Here is a 16,617-nt window from a genome sequence, read left to right on the forward strand (position 1 = left end):
GAGGAACGAATAGTGGTGACTAGTAAGGTCCCTGAAGAGTTCTTAGAGAATTCTAATGTAAAATTGCTGATCTTCTACAAAAATATGCAACTTGCCCCCAAGATCAGTTTCCAAACAAAGACCATAAAGTGGTCAGTGTATCACCAATTTTTAAAAAGTTTAGCTTAACATGTCTTACAGGTAAACTAGTGGAAAGCATTATTAAAGACAGAATTACAAAGCATACAGAAAAACAAGCCTTTCTGAAGCAGAACCAGCAGGGCTTCTGCAAGGGTAAGCCATGTCTCACTAACATCTTAAAGAGTCCTTTGAGAGTGTCAGGAAGCATATAGATAGAGGTGGTCCAACATTTAATCACACTGGAAGGAGAACGCGACAAATGGTGCAAGATGTCAACTGGAAATCTGGTTGTCAAAGAAATATTTATTTCATTAACTGTGTTGTAAGACATTTGCCAAACAAGATGGATACAAAGGAAAGTGACAACCAGTCATCTTTAGGTGACCCCTCCCCCCTTTTAAAATCCCAGTAAAGGAAGGCTTTACCTTCTGTACCATTTGCTATTTCCAAGGAAGACTAGCTACAAATCAAACCCTCACATCATTGCTGGCCCTTGGGTTTAGTCCTGTGAAAGCAAGCCTGCAGTCCTGAAGGGGGCGCCAGTGACCACGGAAGGATGGCAGCAAAAGTGAGCACAACAGCCCACAGGGCAAACTCCCATGGTGGTTCTACTGCAGCACTGCCTCAAATCAAGTGGCGCCCAGGTCAGACTTCCTCAATCTGGCATCTTCCAGGTGTCACTGGACTATAACATCAGCCCGCCCACAGTGGCCGTGCCAACTGTACTCCCAGCCACATCTGGAGGGCACCAGGATGGGGAAGGCTGGTCTTCCTCTAAGCAATGACCAGAAAGCCTTGGAGATGTTTTGGAGTACAACTCACAGCACATGTTGGCTGGGGGGCTGGGGGGAGTTGTAATCCAAAACAACTGGAGGGCGCCAGGTTGGCGAAGGCCGACACAGCCCACAGCCTCAATGGCAATAAAAGCTCGTCCCAGCAAAGGAAAGGAAGAGGTTAAATTTCTTCCAGCAAGGGACAATTTAAAAAGGAAAAGCCAGGGATCTCCTGTTTCAAGGCCAACATGCTCCTCTTCCCTCCCCACCTCTGCAGCGAATAGATTTGAGCAAAATCAGCCCAAAGTGTCTCTTGACTCTGGGCACGGCCAAATTGTTTCTGCACAAGCTCAGTGTTTGGCATCTTGACCTGCTGCAAAGAACAACTGTTCAGGAAAGACCACTCGCCAGCACCAAAATCCACACCGCCATTATCCTCTGGGAAAAGGAAAAACGAAGTCACTAGCCCCCAGGCCTCCTCACCATGAGCTGGAGGCAAAAACGCATGCACATTGGGGCCTGGGACTCATCCAGCCAGGAACATTCATGGCTCTGCTGGGGAGTTTATGTAAGGCTAACTGAGACACCTTTTCTTCCATCCCTTCAACGAGCATCGTGTGTGTCTTAGATCTGCCTCCATTCACTCATAGCAACGCATCCTCAAAGTGTTAGTTTAAAAAAACGCACGACAGCAATGGCAATCCAAGACACCTCCACCTTCCTCTCTGGAGAATGGCGGCCTGACAGGACTGTGGACCAGCAGCTTTCAAAGGGAGCATGAGCCACCAGAGCGGCAGTGGTGTGTCCTGGATCAGGGAGACCAGTCTCCGAGTGTCGCCAACGTGGAATCTCCACTCCGCAGCAGCCGGATGGGTGGGGGAAACAAGAAAGCTTTGCCCACCGGACAAGTTGATGCAGGACACGTTCCGATGCTACACAAACTCCGTGAAGTCGTCCACCGAGGAGATGAGGCGCTTCCTCTGTCCCGTTTCATAGGTGGGAGCTGGGTCCTGAGGAACGTGGGCAGACGCTTTGGCTGGGGCGGCAGGGTGCATGCTGGGGAAACCAGAAGCCTGGTACTGAGTCTCTTCTCTGATCTGAAAGAAGGGAAAGTAGAGAGCGTATTTAAAGTCCTTCAAAGAAACCTTTTATTTCCAGGGCTTTCAGAAGGCTTTACAAAGAGACCAGCTGATATTTCCAAACAGCTCCTGGGATAGCTCAGTCAACAGAGCATGAGAGTCTTAATCTCAGGGTCAGGGGTTTGAGCCCCACGTTGGGCAAAAGGTTTCCTGCATTGCAGGGGGTTGGACTAGAAATCAGGGGTCAGCAACCTTTTTCAGCAGGGGGCCGGTCCACTGTCCCTCAGACCTTGGGGGGGCGGTCTATATTTTTTGGGGGGGGGGAATGAACAAACTCCAATGCCCCACAAATAACCCAGAGATGCATTTTAAATAAAAGCACACATTCTACTCATGTAAAAACATGTTTACCATCTGCGGGCTGGATTGAGAAGGCGATTGGGCCAGATCCAGCCCCCGGGCCTTAGTTTGCCTACCCATGACCCCCAAATCCCTTCCAACTCTACAATTCAGTGATGACTACCCCCGTATTGGGGATAATGTGTGTGTGTGTGTGTGTATTGAAGTTAGAAGGGAAAGAGTCACATGCCACAAGAAAAAGAAACTCAAGGGAATACACTAAGAGAGAGAAAAGGCAGTGTCACCCTGTGCCGGAGCCTCTTGATGTGCCGCAGGCGAGCAATCCACTTAGACGGGTATGTGTCTGTGGGGTTGGAGCGGCTGTGATGGACCTGAGAAGCCATCTAAGGGAAACAGTGGGAAGCAAAGAGGAGGGTCAACTCAGGCCGGCTGGTTTAAGACGCCATCCAAGTGCAACAGTCAACTGTCAACCTCGCGCCCCCTCCGAGACATTTTGGAAGATGGCTCCCATCAGCCAGCAAGCCTGGAGAGACAGGACCTTTGCCAACCAGATTCCCTCCAGGCTTTTTGGACTCTCATCAGCCCCGGCTTCCTGCGACTGTGCTGGCTCTGGTCAAGGGGATCTGTAGCCCAAAGCAGCTGGAGGGCAACAGGTTGCCAAAGGCTGAGTTGCCAAGTTCAAATGAAAGATGATCTGTTACCAGCTCCCACAAGAGCACTCACGTTGGCGTGCAGAGCCATCTGGCGGGCGACAAAAGCCAAGTTTTTATTGGAAACGATCTTCATCACACTGGTGTCGATAAGCCCTTCCATATCTACAGACCAGAGAGAGAAAGAGAGGGAGACTGCAGCATCCTCAGTCCATAACTGTACAAATTGTATGAATATTATTTGTTTGTGTAGCCAAAGCCATTGCAGGAAACAAAATACATAAAACAGAACAAAATACATCACACAGTTGAAATAATTATTAAAACCAGGCATTCTGTCAGGTAAGAGTTTGTGTCCCTGAAGAATTCATCATTTCCACAAACTTGTCTCTTTACACTTTTTTTCTCCCTATGCCTCTGAAAAAGTGGCTTTTAGATGTCCAGGAGTAAAACCAAAAAATTTAAATGAACATTAAGAATTTTATTTCTGAAGTTGTACATCCTGTTTCCTCCCTTGCGCACCCAAGACAAAAGCTAAAATCCTTCCCAAAGCTCTGAGACAGCCAGGCCAGTGGAAATCTCTGGAGGTAACACCCTTCGCAAACTCTGTTGGGAAAAAGGAGAGAGAAGCCTGGACCTACCTTTCCTGCACTGCAGAGTGAGCAGGTTACAGTTGTAATCCAGCGGCTTGATGATGACGTGCACAAAGTTGAATTGGCCCTGGAGAGGGAAGAACATTAGGGTGCGTGGTGGGGAGAGAGACAGCGAGGCCCAGGGGCAATGCCTAGGCCTAAGACGTTCTCTGTTGCCTCTTACAGGCAGGGGAACTCTCTCTTCCCTCACAGCCACCTTAGTAAGGGTAGGACAAAGCAAGCCTGTCTGAGTTCCATCAGGCTGAAGGGTTTGGGCCTTAACAGCTTTCATTCCCCTAATCAGCCCAAGTGTGAAAAGCTCATTACAGAATACTGTACACTTTACTATTCCTAGAGGAAAGCCCTATAGCCTGCAGGCAGGGTTTAGTTTCCGGGTCGAGGGATACTGAGGTTCTCAGATGTTCCCAGTTAAGACTGAGATGTGTAGCGACTGGCAGTTGGGAATGGAAAGGAAGGAGTTTACAAAGTAGGAAGTGTCTGGCCGTCTCGTCCTGTGCCAAACAATAGAGCAGTTTTCTCAGGCACAAGCCAAGCTCGAGGCTCGTGGCCGTGAGGGCAAAGGGAAATGCTTGGGGCACCCCCAGATCCTCTGAGTTTGGGAACAGGAGGCATGGCATATAACACAGAGCTGTGATTCTTGCTCCTATCCCCACATGATCTCCAGGCGGAAAAATCCATCCCAGAACCAAACTGTGGCATCTGTCAGGCCCAAGCCTCTGTAATAAACAAAAACTGCCCTTATTCCCTTAAGGGGTATACAAGAGCCCTTGTAGAGTTCTTTGGAGATAACAGAAGCCAACCAGAGAATATTTTCCACACCGCTCAGCAGAGGCACATTTCCTTACCTTGATGGTCCCCAGCTTGAAGTCTTCCCCTGAATTGTTGTAAATGATGGACACAAAGTCATTCCCCAGATGACGTTTCTTGTCGCAGCGGTACTTGTCCAGGTCTTTGGTGGGCATCAAAGTTGCAATGTGGAAAATGGCTAAGGAAGGAAGAAAGGCTACATGCAGTTTGGAGTCTCAAGCCACAGGAGGAGGAACCATTTCATATGCTAGACCAGTCTTCCCCGACCTGGTGACCTCCAGATGTTTTGGACTAAAACTCCCACCAGCACCAGCCAGGGCAGAAGGGAGCACAGCTGTCCTGGTGGGAGCTGGAATCCCAAAACACCCAGATGAAGGTCTGTTTAGTGTATGAGCAGCAATGCTGAAAGAAAGAAAGAAAAGCCTCAATGGGGGTTACACAGGAGACTTCAGGGGGGGGGGAGTGTTGCCCCCTGGGGCAAACCCATCAACTGCCCTTTCTATTGCCCTTAAATGCCCACTATTCTTCACATGGGAGGCATTCAACTTACACACTGGACAAACTAGGTTTCAAATTGCATTGGGCCAATTCTGAGAGATTCTGAGGACAGATCGTGAAGCTGAGGCTCCGATACTTTGGCCACCTCATGAGAAGAGAAGAATCCTTGGAAACGGCCCTGATGTTGGGAAAGATTGAGGGCACTAGGTGAAGGGGACAACAGAGGACGAGATGGTTGGACAGTGTTCTCGAAGCTACCAACATGAGTTTGACCAAACTGCGGGAGGCAGTGCAAGACAGGAGTGCCTGGCGTGCTCTGGTCCATGGGCTCACGAAGAGTCAGACACGACTAAATGAGAAAACAACAACAATTCTGAGAGAGCCCTCCACAAAGTGGGAAGTGCTATCCCTGAAAGAATAAGGGCACAAAGGCTGCCCAGCCTCAACACACAGACACTCCCTCATTTGGGCCTACCTTGCATGATGTCATCGTGCCAGCAGTAGGTAAACTGCCCATCCTCCCCACACACATCCAAGCCACCAAGGTAAATCTTGTCTGGCTGGCAGTCTTTCAGCTCAATGAGCGTTCCCAAGCCGGTCAGGAACTCCGTGTACCTGTAGGAGCCGTGCTCGTTGGAAAGGATGGCGAGCTCGTCATTGCTCTGGGGTGGAGAGAAAACCACAAGAGCAGCTGTGTGGACAACAGGCTTGAGGGTTCCATATTATTTTACCTAGAGAAAAACCTGGGGCCTTTTTAGGATGTGGAAGGGCCGTAGCTCAGTGGTAGAGCATCTGCTTTGCATGCAGAAGGCTCGCCCAGGTTGAATCCCCTGATGACAACTCTAGGTAGGGTTGGGAAAGACCCCGGCCTGAAACCCTGGAGAGTCCGTATTTGGCAATGCTGAGCTAGGCAGACCAAGGGTCTGATTCTATGTAAGGAAGCTTCTTTTGTCCCTCCACAAAATGGATCCTCTGCAAAGCCATTTTATCATGTGGTTCTGGCGATTATCTAACTGCGAGAAGTGAAGTTACAGGGAACCAGGCAGAGGGCCTTCTTTTCTTGGTAGTGGCGCCCTGTGGAACGGCCTCCTGTCAGATGTCAAGGAAATTAAAAAACTATCTGACTTTTGGAAGACATATTTACAGTATTTTTAATCCATCCTTCAGCAAATAGTCTCAGGGCAAAAGATACTAACATGATTAAAGCAGAATACAATAAAACCAAAAATCACATATGCATTAGAATGATTAAAATAACCAACGTCAAATAATTTAATAAAGTGGGCAAGAGGAACATTTCAAACCATGGGGCTTATAATAATGCTCACCTTCCTCCCAAAGATTTGGGCAAAGTGGTGCGTCTTCACCTCCTAACAATCTCAGTGCCTGATGCACTTTAGAGGGGAGGCCATTACAGAGATGAGGGGGCCGCCACCGAGGAGGCCCTTTTGCACCCCAGGGTCCCCCAAACTTCACAGGCAGCAGAAGGGAACAGTTTCCTGAAGGGAATAGCTTATCCCTGAGTGCCTTCTGCCAAAAAATAAACCAGCTGATGCACACAGTCCTTACCTGCCCTTCCCCAACATATAGTACTGCAATCTTGTGGGTATCGTAGGGGGGGATCTGATCCAGCAGCTGAACTGATCTCTCAAACGTCTAAGAATCAAAATATAAATGAGGAAAGCTTTATAATGGCAAGCATGGTCAAAGCCACCTTGGCATCTATTATGAAAAGGGAGGAAGGATTGGCCGAGTATGGGAAGGGGGTGTTAGCAAAGGGGTTAGAGGGTACGTGGGGTTGGCAAACAGAGCAAGCAGAGGCAGCAGCCCCTACTATTTATAATATTTTAAATGACGTGCTCAAACCTACCTCATTCGGCAAAAGGAGGGGCTTATTGGATTCATCACCAAAGAAAGGAGAGTGATACAACTGCAGGAACACAAAGCTAAGGAGAAAACATTAAAATAGATTTAATTCCATTATCTCTAAATGTTTCGGCTCAATCTTAGCATGTAGAACTTTCCACCACTACAAACAGCAATAGCCAAGCGTACAAGTGAGCAACTGGACAAATCCAGACATGATGTGATGGGATCAATGCCAGCCTTCTGCTTCAAACACTAGCCAGCCAAACGGTCCCAGGACACTGAGAAGCAGACCATTCATGTTGCTTAATACCTGGCAGTCACTCTCCTCTCTCTGTCCCCGGGTCAGCTTTGACCCGGGAATGGAGCTGTGGCTGGTGCTGTTAGGTGTGAGGAAGCTGCTAGTCTCTGCAGCTCTCTCGTGCACCGGAGCCAGGCTCTGATGAGGGAGCCCATCGTCGAGGAGCCTGGTCACGCCCCCTTAGAAAAACGTGCCTGGGGCATGACCCCTCAGCCCCCCCACCCCAACCCACTACACCCCTGAGGGTAGGGGGCACTGGGGGTTCGTTTATGGGACCAAGGAGGTGGGGGCCCAAAAATGTTTGCGACCCACTGATCGGGACACCGAATCTGTCTTTGATGTGTCACTGAGCCCTGGTCAGGAAGAAAAATGAATAGTATTCCCTTGTCTGATGCAGCCTCTTCACATCTACAATTCACTCACCTTGGATTGATTCCTGGCACTTTCTCCGCGTTGGAAGCTGCTGCGCGGCCCTTGAAGGGGTCCCTCTCAATCCTCTTGCCCCTCCTCGAGGGTGCTGAATCAGAGATTGTGTACCCTCGGGGGCGGTGGCCCGTTGGGGAGCGCGGAGAAGAGAGAGGGGCACTGCAGCCCACCCTGGGTGCCCCAGGGGGACGGTCATCTTCCCCTCTGCCCAGCCAGTTCCCAGCTGCCTCCCCTTCCAAGTGTCCTGACTGAGACTTGGACTTCCCGTCACTGCTCAGCTTCCCAGGTGGCTCTTCGCTGCCGGCGTCCTTGAGGACTTCCTGGAGGGTCTGAAGCTCCGGAGACGAGCTGGACTTGCTGAGGGGCTGGGAAGGCTGGAAAGAGAGTGCCTCAAACTCGCGGCTGTCTTCCAAGTTCCGGGCTCTTTCGATGGGGATGCCCATGGGGGCCAAATCATCTGGTTTCAGAACTTTTTCCTCTTGACTGGATGTCGACGAGGACTACAAAGCCAGGGTCAAAGGGAGGGGAGAAGGGAGGAGAAGAGGTGGTCATTGAAAGGTAACTTGAGAGAAGATGACCCTTGACAGCAACCCATCTGGCTAAGCAGAGACTGGGAAGCTAGACCTTTCCCGCAGGATTCAAGTCACAAGAAAAGAGATTCCAACTAAACATCAGGAAGCGCTTTCTGACAGCAAGAGCTGTTGGACAGTGGAATGGTCTCCCTTGGGAGGTTGTGCACTTTCCCTCCTTGGAGCTTTTCAAGCAGAGGTTGGATGGTCATCTGCCATGGATGCTTCAGCTGAGATTCCTGCATGTCATGGGGTTGGACTAGATGACCCCCAGGGTCTCCTCCAACTCTACAATTCTATGATTATATGGCGGCCCTGCCTGAAGTACGCGGAGAAGAATGCACACTTGGTAGAGGAGAGGAGATGGCCACCCTCAACCCTGTTTCCATTTCCCAAGCAGCCCAGTAAAAAAAAGGAAGGCAGAGGGAGGTCCAGGAGGCCACCAGCTGCCAAGTTCTAATACAGAAGTACCTTGGGCCCTCCAGGTATTGCTGAACTACAACTCCCATCATCCTTGGACACTAGCTGATGGGGCTGATGGGAATTGGAGTTCAGCAAAGTCAGAAGGGCCCAAGGTTCCCCATACCTGCTCTAATCATAGGGTTGCATCCAATATGCTGTTCTGCTCACGGAAGGGCTGTGGGCTCAGTGGCAGAGCACATGCATTGCCTGCAGAAGGTCCCAGGTTCAATCGCCAGTGGCATCTCCACTGGCAAGAACCTAGTCTGAAACCTTGAAGAGCTGCTGCCAGTCAGTGTAGACAATACCAAGCTAGATGGTCAAATGGTCTGACTCTGTATAAAGCAGCTTCCTATGTTACTTCCTATGTTACTGCAGCCTCAGCCAAAGCCTTTTCATGCTTTGGGCTACAGCCCATCAGTCCAAGCCAGCCCATACATGTGTTTTAAAGTTGTGTCATGTGTGTGTGTGTTCTTTTATGTATACTGCATAGAGATTTTTCTGTGAATTTGGTCCAATAAACGTGGAAATGAACACTGCTTGTAGGCAACCTTGTTGGGTCAAGAAAGTTGCATATGAATCTGAAACTCTTAAGCTCAGGGTCCTCAGTTCAAGCCCCACATTAGGCAAAAAGGTTTTTGCATTGTAGCGGGCTGGACTAGATGACCATCGGGATCCCTTTCAACTCTACATTTCAGTGAAACTACACTCCCCTTTGACAATAACAGCTAAACCTACACCCCATGCATGTGTGCACACTCACTCACAAAAGGCATATTTATCTGAAGAAAGTTCAAGAATGTCCCATTATGCAAAAACGTTATGTTCTCTCTGGGACATTCCACCCAATGAAAAGTTCTCCCTGACAGGTTTAACTCAATATCAAGCAAGGGAGCTTACTGACCCGACTATACGTCCTGGGGCCTTTGACCACCTTCTCCTCGCTTAGGCCTTGCTCCGGACACACAGCTTCAAAGTCTTCAATCTCTTGAGATTCCAGGCGAGAGACTGCCTCTTTTAAATCCGTCTCCGGTGGGCTTCCTTCTTCCAGAACCACGGCAGATTCTGACAAGAAATAAATAGAGGCCAATTGCACATGCAGAGATTGTTTTCCCCTGCACACACACCCAAAAAACAAACTTAAAAAATATATATAGGCAAGGAAGGACAAGACCACCACTGCAGCAGCTTGGGGGGGGGGGTATTGATTGCAGCTTGCAAGATAAAAAAAAGTTATTTCGAAGCAGAAATTCAAGAGTTAGCTGTAAACACACACAAAACACACACACCCCTCAAACAAACGTGCTGATCTGCTAAACTGTCCAAGCCAGAAGACCCCTGCCCAGTTTCCTCTAATGCTTCAAAGTGAAATGGCTGCCGTTTTTTTAACCAAGGTTTTTAAGATTCGTTGAAAGCGAGATTCATTCAAAGTGAGAGGCTCCTGCCTGATCCTGTGGACATTTTAACAGCATCTCACCAACACAGCAATCAACGGTGACCTGCAGCAATGCCACATCAGAATTTTACTTGAGACTTTTTTAAAAGCGAAAGTTGGATAATGTTCTGTACACTGCATTGATTTGCTTTGTGCTTCTGCTTCTGTTCACCGTAGAACCAAAAGGATCTCTGCAGCTTTTGCTAACCTGGTACCCTCCAGATGTGTGGTGTACTGGTTAGAATGTTGAGACTTTGACTGGAGAGATCAAGGTTCGAATCCCCACTCAGCCATGAAGCTCCCTGGGTGACCTTGGGCCAGTCACCATCTCTTAGCCTAACCTACCCCACAGGGTTGTTGTGAGGATGAAATGGGGTAGAGGAGAACCACGTACACCACTTTGAGATCCTTGGAAGATAAAGAGAATATATAAATGTAACTGTTGTTGCTGCTGCTGCTGCTTCAGGCCACAGCTCCCATCAGCCCCAGCAAGCTTGGCTATCCTGGCTGCGGCTATTAGGTGTTAATAATCCCAAAACATCTGAGGAGCACAAGTTTGGCAAAGGCTGAAGTCTAGATTGCAGCCTTTGCATGAGTGGGCAACAGAAAGACAGACCCCCCCCCTGAAAGATTTCTTAACCTCCTTGCCTTAATTCAGATAGAATTTTGAATCATAGACTTATTATTTGTGTCTGGGTTGCAGGGTCAACACACAAAAGAGTTAGGAGGTGGAAGTGAAAGACTCAAAACTGAACAAAAGGCAGGGGTGGAGAAACATTGGCAGTTTCAGTTTTTCCCGTTTCTAAGCTGCACCCAAATTGCAACTTTCCTTCTTTCTGTGTTCTATAGCAGAGATAGCCAATGTGGTCCACTCCAGATGTTAGAATGCAACTACTATTATTCCTAATAATAATAATAAAGTATCTCCTGCCCTTCACCAGCAGGTCCCAGCGTGGGTCACAACAATTTAAAATCTGAAACAGTTAAAACAGATCACAACCATAGGAATAGGATGGGCTCTGAAAACAAACATCTCAGGTCCCCAGCTGTTGGTGAGGTTGGCTGGGGCTGGTAGGAGTTGGAAGTCCAACACCATTTGGTGGGCAACCACATTGGGCAGCCCTGCCCTACAGTATGGTGGCCTGCCTATAAAGAGCTTCCCCACCCACCCCAAAACCAAGGCATTATGGAGCTTTCATGGACCAACCGAGGCCATGTCTGGCTTGGACTTGTTTATGCCCATTGGAATATCCATCCCTGGAGTGCAATGAGATCAGGGGCAGACATAAAACATGGAAGGAGTGGATGGAAGCACGAAGAAATGCAGCCTCTATGAATCACAGTGCTTGTTTCTTTTTATGTCAATACTTGCTCCCCCCTCCCTCCTCTTTCTTGCTTTTCTTTTTTTCTTTTCTTTTCTTTTTTTTATAAAAAAACCTCCTTTAAAGATATGCAAGTATACCTGCCCAGGAAATGCTCCTGTGCAACTTTTCTTGAGAACTGGTCAGGTACATGGAAGAGAAAGAGGCCACTGTGAAGGGAAAACCAAGGGAGGAATGACATCAAAAAGGGAGGAGAGGAAGAGAGAGAGGAAGAGACTCTATGGAGAAAATAAATAAATAAAATTAAAGCACCGAGTTTTAACACATAATCAGAAAGAGAGTCAGCTTCAACAAAATACACGGGAGAAAACAACAGGGTAGGGAAGTGTGAGAGCACTTAGAAGAGGTATAGCCAAGGCTGAGCCTTCGGGGGCTGAGGACTCCAAATCCCATCACACCCTGCGACATAGCTTGGGATGATGCTGATGGTTTTAATTTATTGCCCAGCCATTTTAGACCAGAATACTCATCGGCCATGGTGGCTGGGAATGATGGGAGTTATAGTCCCAAACATCTGGTGGGCACCACGTTGCCAAAGGCTGTGTTACAGGGGGAGTTTCCTCCTCCTACCCCTGCCCCAAACGAGGATGGAGCCATCCAACATGGTGCAACGCAGCAGATGGTCTTCCTTCACAATTCTCAACGAAAAGGGCAAGAACTTCAAACGGGCTTGCAGAAAACTTCACAGTGGACTTTGCCCTGCATTAGTATTTTTATTCATACAAATATTTATATACCGCTAATGCATAAAACAAAAACCAGAGCAATGTACAGCAAATGTACATAAAACCGTGTGTGCGTGTGTAAATAAGAAATCAGCTAACTATTGTGGAAAGATGTATTATTAACTGCCCAAATAAGGCCTGGCAGAATGGGAAAGTTTTCAGCAGGTGTTTAAAAGCTGGAAGAGTCTCCACAGGCACAATACGAAAGGTTCAGTTCCTTGTCAAATGAGCTTCACCAACTTGGGAAATGGCCAGTGATGCTCCTGCAATGATCTCAGTGATTGAGCTGGGGTGGAAGGGATCAGGAGGTCCCTGAGGCACCCTGGAACTAAATTGTTCTGGGCTTTGTAAATCAGTCAATGAGAGAAGGGAGGGAGAAACATCTAGATACCCACACTGAATACTGGACAATGGAATGGTTAAGAAGAGGTGGCTTATGCAGTTCAGGAAGTCAGAAAAGGAGGTAGGAGATTATAGTACACTTATGCCGCAAACCCTCCCTGTCCCTAAACTAAAACACAAAAGGGGGGGAACCACCAGCACTTCCATCACTGCAGTGGTTCAGCCTTAAAACACCAGGAAAAAGAAAAGCTCACAGCTCCCAGGTTCTTGCATCTTAAAATGTCCTGGCAAACGGGCATCTGAACACTACTTTTTTTTTACATCACACTTTAGATGCTGTTGATTACACCTGAATTGAGAGTTGTCTCCAACCAACTCCTACTCAGAGTAGGCTCCCTAAAATGAATTTACCAACAGGAGTCATGGCCATTGATTTCAATGCATCTGCTCTGAGTAGCATTAACATTGCACACAACCCACTATGCTGGAAGAGTTTAATACCAGGAAGCATGCATGTTCTCTGTTCTTGAGATCCGTCCTGCACAGGTGTAAAATTTGGGAGAGCAGTTTTCCCAAACCTGATGCCTTCCAGATTGGCCAAGGGTGTGTGGTGCAGAGCACAATATTTAGAATCCAGGCGTTAACTGTATTTTCATCTAAAAACAGAAACAAACCAACCAGCAGCCTCATTTACTGTCATTGGGTCTATTCAGATTAGCTGGAAAGTGAGTGGGTAGCAGCAGGTTAAATCTCAGAAACAGAGGGGGTGGGGCAGGAAGTTGAGTAGGCGGGGCACTGCTCGTGTGGGCGGGGCTGCAGCAGAGCTGTGTGCAATGCTGCAATTCCAAAGGAGAATGGAAAAGATGCAGGATATGCAACTGCCTGCTGGATAAAGAAATGAAAAAGAAACAAGATTCTAGTCCCTGTGGTTGTGTAAATATGTGCTTGTGGGGGCAATGCCCAAAGTCAGAACAAACTGCAGGAAACATTCCCAGTTTTATCAGGGCTCTTGCACAGATCTGTGCCAGTGCCCCCATGATGAGCAGAAACAAAATTACGCACACAAAGATCACAGAAAAAAATTATGCAAAAACAAAAAGAAAACCATGCATACTAATTTAGCCAGGTTACAGAATCTGAACTACTCTGGCACAGAACATTGGTGTTAATAAACACAGACCTGAGCAGCAAGGGAATTCTCCATCCCCCCTTCTTGCTGCAGACCATTGTTTCAGAACAAGGGAGCTTTAACAGAGAAGTCCTCTACCCAGTCTGCCCTGATAACTTCTGGAAGGAGACCTAGACTCATGAGTGAAACATGCATTGATCAAAACACTCTTAGGCTAAGGCTGCCTCAGAAGAAGCACAGATTCTGCTGTGTTTAGTGAAATGGACAGTGTGCTTCTTTCTATGACTGAATTATACGCATGTAAGTAAGATGGATTATTCAGAGTTGTATCCAACTGTTATTGAGAACAGACCCACTGAAATTTACAAATCTTTAGTCTAGGGTTGCCATATTTCAAGAAGTAAAAATCCAGACACAAAAAGCTTTTTAAGGGAAAGTTGTTGAGCTTTTGGGGGGGAGGGGGGATCCAGGAAAGTCTAGATGTATGGCAACCCTACTTTAGGCATGCCGGTGAATTTCAATAGGTATGCTCCACATAGGGATAACATTGGATACAACCCTAAGTATTTATGTTTCTATCCTGCATTTCTTCAGCAAGACCACATTCACAGCATCCATTAAAAGAAATATAATACCACTTTAAAAAAAGTCATTCCCTCAAAGAATCATCTGGCTTCTGTCAGAGTGTTCCATTGCACCAGAAGCGGTTTAGTCATGCAGGCCACATGACTCGGAAAGCTGTGGACAAACACCGGCTCCCTCGGCCTGAAAGCAAGTTGAGTGCTGCACCCCATAATTGCCTTTGACTGGACTTAACCATCCAGGGGGTCATTTACCTTTACCTTACCCCATACTGCATTCCATGAATGGTGTGAATGTGGCTCAAGTGGTCCAAGGCAGCATAATTTATTCAAGAAGCATGATCTAACTCCTATGGAATTATCCCTAATTGATTAAGGCAGCTTTCCCGAACCTGGAGCTCTTCAACTGTTTTGGACTACACTTCCCATCAGCCCCTGCTAGCCCCACACATGACCTGCTGGAACAGTGGCTGGGCTTCAGGCTACATTAAAGACTTCCTTTTAGGAAGGTGAATTGCACCTCCTGTCCTCCTAAAGCAGAGTGGCTCTGCCATGAAGCACTTTGGGCTGGGAATGGCTGGCTATGGTCTCATCCTCGCACCCTCTCTCCTGGGCCAGCCACTGTGCTGCCTCACCTGTGTTTGAGCGCTGCAGAAAGTACGGCTTGGCAGTCCCTGTTGGCAAGGTGGAGGAAGGGACCGAGAGGGACTTGTACAGGGTGGGGTCACGGTGCTCCTTGAAGCGCTCGGCCGCCATGAGAGCGTTAGAGAGCTCCTGCAGGGGCATGCTGTTGATATCCGAGGAAAACGGGCTCAGGGAGTTCTCCAGGCTCATCAGCCAGCTCGTGTTACCTGGAGTGGTGGGAAGGTGAAGATGCAGAACAAAGCAGAACATGCCACTGAGAAGCCATCCTTTGCACAGCTTTGCTTGGAGAGGGGCAAATCTTCCCCATTAAAAATAAAATAAAATCCCCGTTAATGACCCCAGTCTCGTTTCCCTCTTTCGTAAATGTCTTGCAGGGGATTTGGGGTCTCATTCCAGGTTGCGCACATCTCGAACATCCAGCACTAGCCTCCTAGGTGAATGGAGAGCTCTGCCTAGAAGACACTGGGGCTGTGCACCAGATTCAAACAATGCCTGGACCCAAACTGGGCTGACCCAGGCTTTGGCCCAATGAGGCCAAGAGAGCTCCGGATCGCCTAGGGGTGAGGGGAGGCAGGCAGCATCTGCAGGATCTGCTTCACCCAGCCTGCAGGAAAGGTGCTGGTGATTCCAGCAGGACTGACCTTTCCACTGATCAACACATTCCCTTCCCAACTGCATGTTTAAAACCTTAATTAAATGCTAGGGCTGGCCGCCCCCACCCCAAATCAATTCAGGTCCCTGTTCCAGGTTGATCCTAGACTGTCCAGAGTCAGATCAGGGCTGATCCAGAGTCCCAGACTGGATTGGGGGTACCATGCATAGCCCTAAAAGAATCACATAAGAACACAAGAAGCTGCCTTTTGCCACTTCCCTGCAGCTACATACAGAGCCGGGGGGGGGGGGACAGATAGCAATGGGCAAGTTGCTTTTCACAGGACTTTGTGCACTGTAACTGATCTTCTCGTTGGGAAATACCTGGTAACTTTTCACAGAACGCTGGAGGTCCCCTACACCAGAGCCATAAGGCATGGTAAGAAGTGCTCTCTCCAAGTGCTAATTGCTTTTTAGCATTATAACAAAACACTTCTCACCAGGCTGAAGGAACATCATTGCTTGTCCATGCCACAACCTATACAAAGGGCTGCAACTAAGACACATTCCTGAAAGACTCCTATAATAATGCACAGTGTTACATCATTCCTATGATTCTGGGATAAGGCACTGATTAAGCCCTGTACACTCAGCAACATGGAAACGTGTGCACCAACACATGCCATTTTACAGATTTGTGAAGGCATACATTTCACCTGGCCTACCTGTCGGTCTCCGCACCAGTATCTCTGCCCAGCCTTGTGTTAGCAGGGGGACGTACGCAGCCAAGTTGGCCTTTTCCTTCTGTAGAGGCCCAGGAACAGCCTTTTCTGCTCGAGCAGCAGTAGGAGCAGGAGAGCTCTGAAATCCTTGGGGCATCGGGGTGGCTGGGAAATGGGAGGTGGAGGTGTCTAATGCCCCAACCCGCAAGGCATGGCCACCTGGATGGCAAAAGGGCATTCGGAGGAAGCAGAGAGGTTAGGAGGATTTTGCTGAGGGGCTGCATATTGGTTCAAAGACAATACAAAAAACATAGGCAGCTATTGAGAAGAAACAGAGTTGAACTGTGTGTGCTTAGGAATATAAGAAGCGCCTGCTGGATGAGGCCAGTGGCCCATCTAGCCCAGCCTCCTGTACTCACAGTGTCCAAACAAAAGCCTGCAAGGGAAGCCTGCAAGTGAGATACGAATACAAGAGCGCCCTCCCCTCCTGGGGCTTGTAGTGAC

At 48.3% G+C, this 16,617-nt stretch overlaps 1 protein-coding gene across 7 annotated transcripts in view; it reads right to left on the reverse strand.

The window, feature by feature from the left end:
• Window positions 1-403: 403 nt before the first annotated feature.
• TSC2 (TSC complex subunit 2) overlaps window positions 404-16,617 on the reverse strand; it is a 47,989-nt gene continuing 31,775 nt past the window's right edge. For 5 of the 7 annotated variants that reach the window (XM_060282947.2, XM_035130991.3, XM_088656952.1 and 2 more), the window contains 13 exons: window positions 16,117-16,332; window positions 14,791-15,006; window positions 11,459-11,527; window positions 9,466-9,626; window positions 7,531-8,033; window positions 6,811-6,886; window positions 6,510-6,596; window positions 5,416-5,602; window positions 4,481-4,620; window positions 3,624-3,702; window positions 3,056-3,147; window positions 2,617-2,715; window positions 404-1,990 (listed from right to left, as the gene is read on the reverse strand). In XM_060282947.2, coding sequence (XP_060138930.2) covers window positions 1,826-1,990; window positions 2,617-2,715; window positions 3,056-3,147; window positions 3,624-3,702; window positions 4,481-4,620; window positions 5,416-5,602; window positions 6,510-6,596; window positions 6,811-6,886; window positions 7,531-8,033; window positions 9,466-9,626; window positions 11,459-11,527; window positions 14,791-15,006; window positions 16,117-16,332 — 2,090 coding nt within the window. In that variant the 3' untranslated portion in view covers window positions 404-1,825. The remainder of the gene's footprint in view (window positions 1,991-2,616; window positions 2,716-3,055; window positions 3,148-3,623; window positions 3,703-4,480; window positions 4,621-5,415; window positions 5,603-6,509; window positions 6,597-6,810; window positions 6,887-7,530; window positions 8,034-9,465; window positions 9,627-11,458; window positions 11,528-14,790; window positions 15,007-16,116; window positions 16,333-16,617) is intronic. The other 2 variants (XM_060282948.2, XM_060282946.2) reach the window with 1 other exon arrangement.

Source organism: Zootoca vivipara, chromosome 13 (assembly GCF_965207765.1).
Source record: "Zootoca vivipara chromosome 13, rZooViv2.hap1.1, whole genome shotgun sequence".
In the NCBI taxonomy this organism is placed as follows: domain Eukaryota; kingdom Metazoa; phylum Chordata; class Lepidosauria; order Squamata; family Lacertidae; genus Zootoca; species Zootoca vivipara.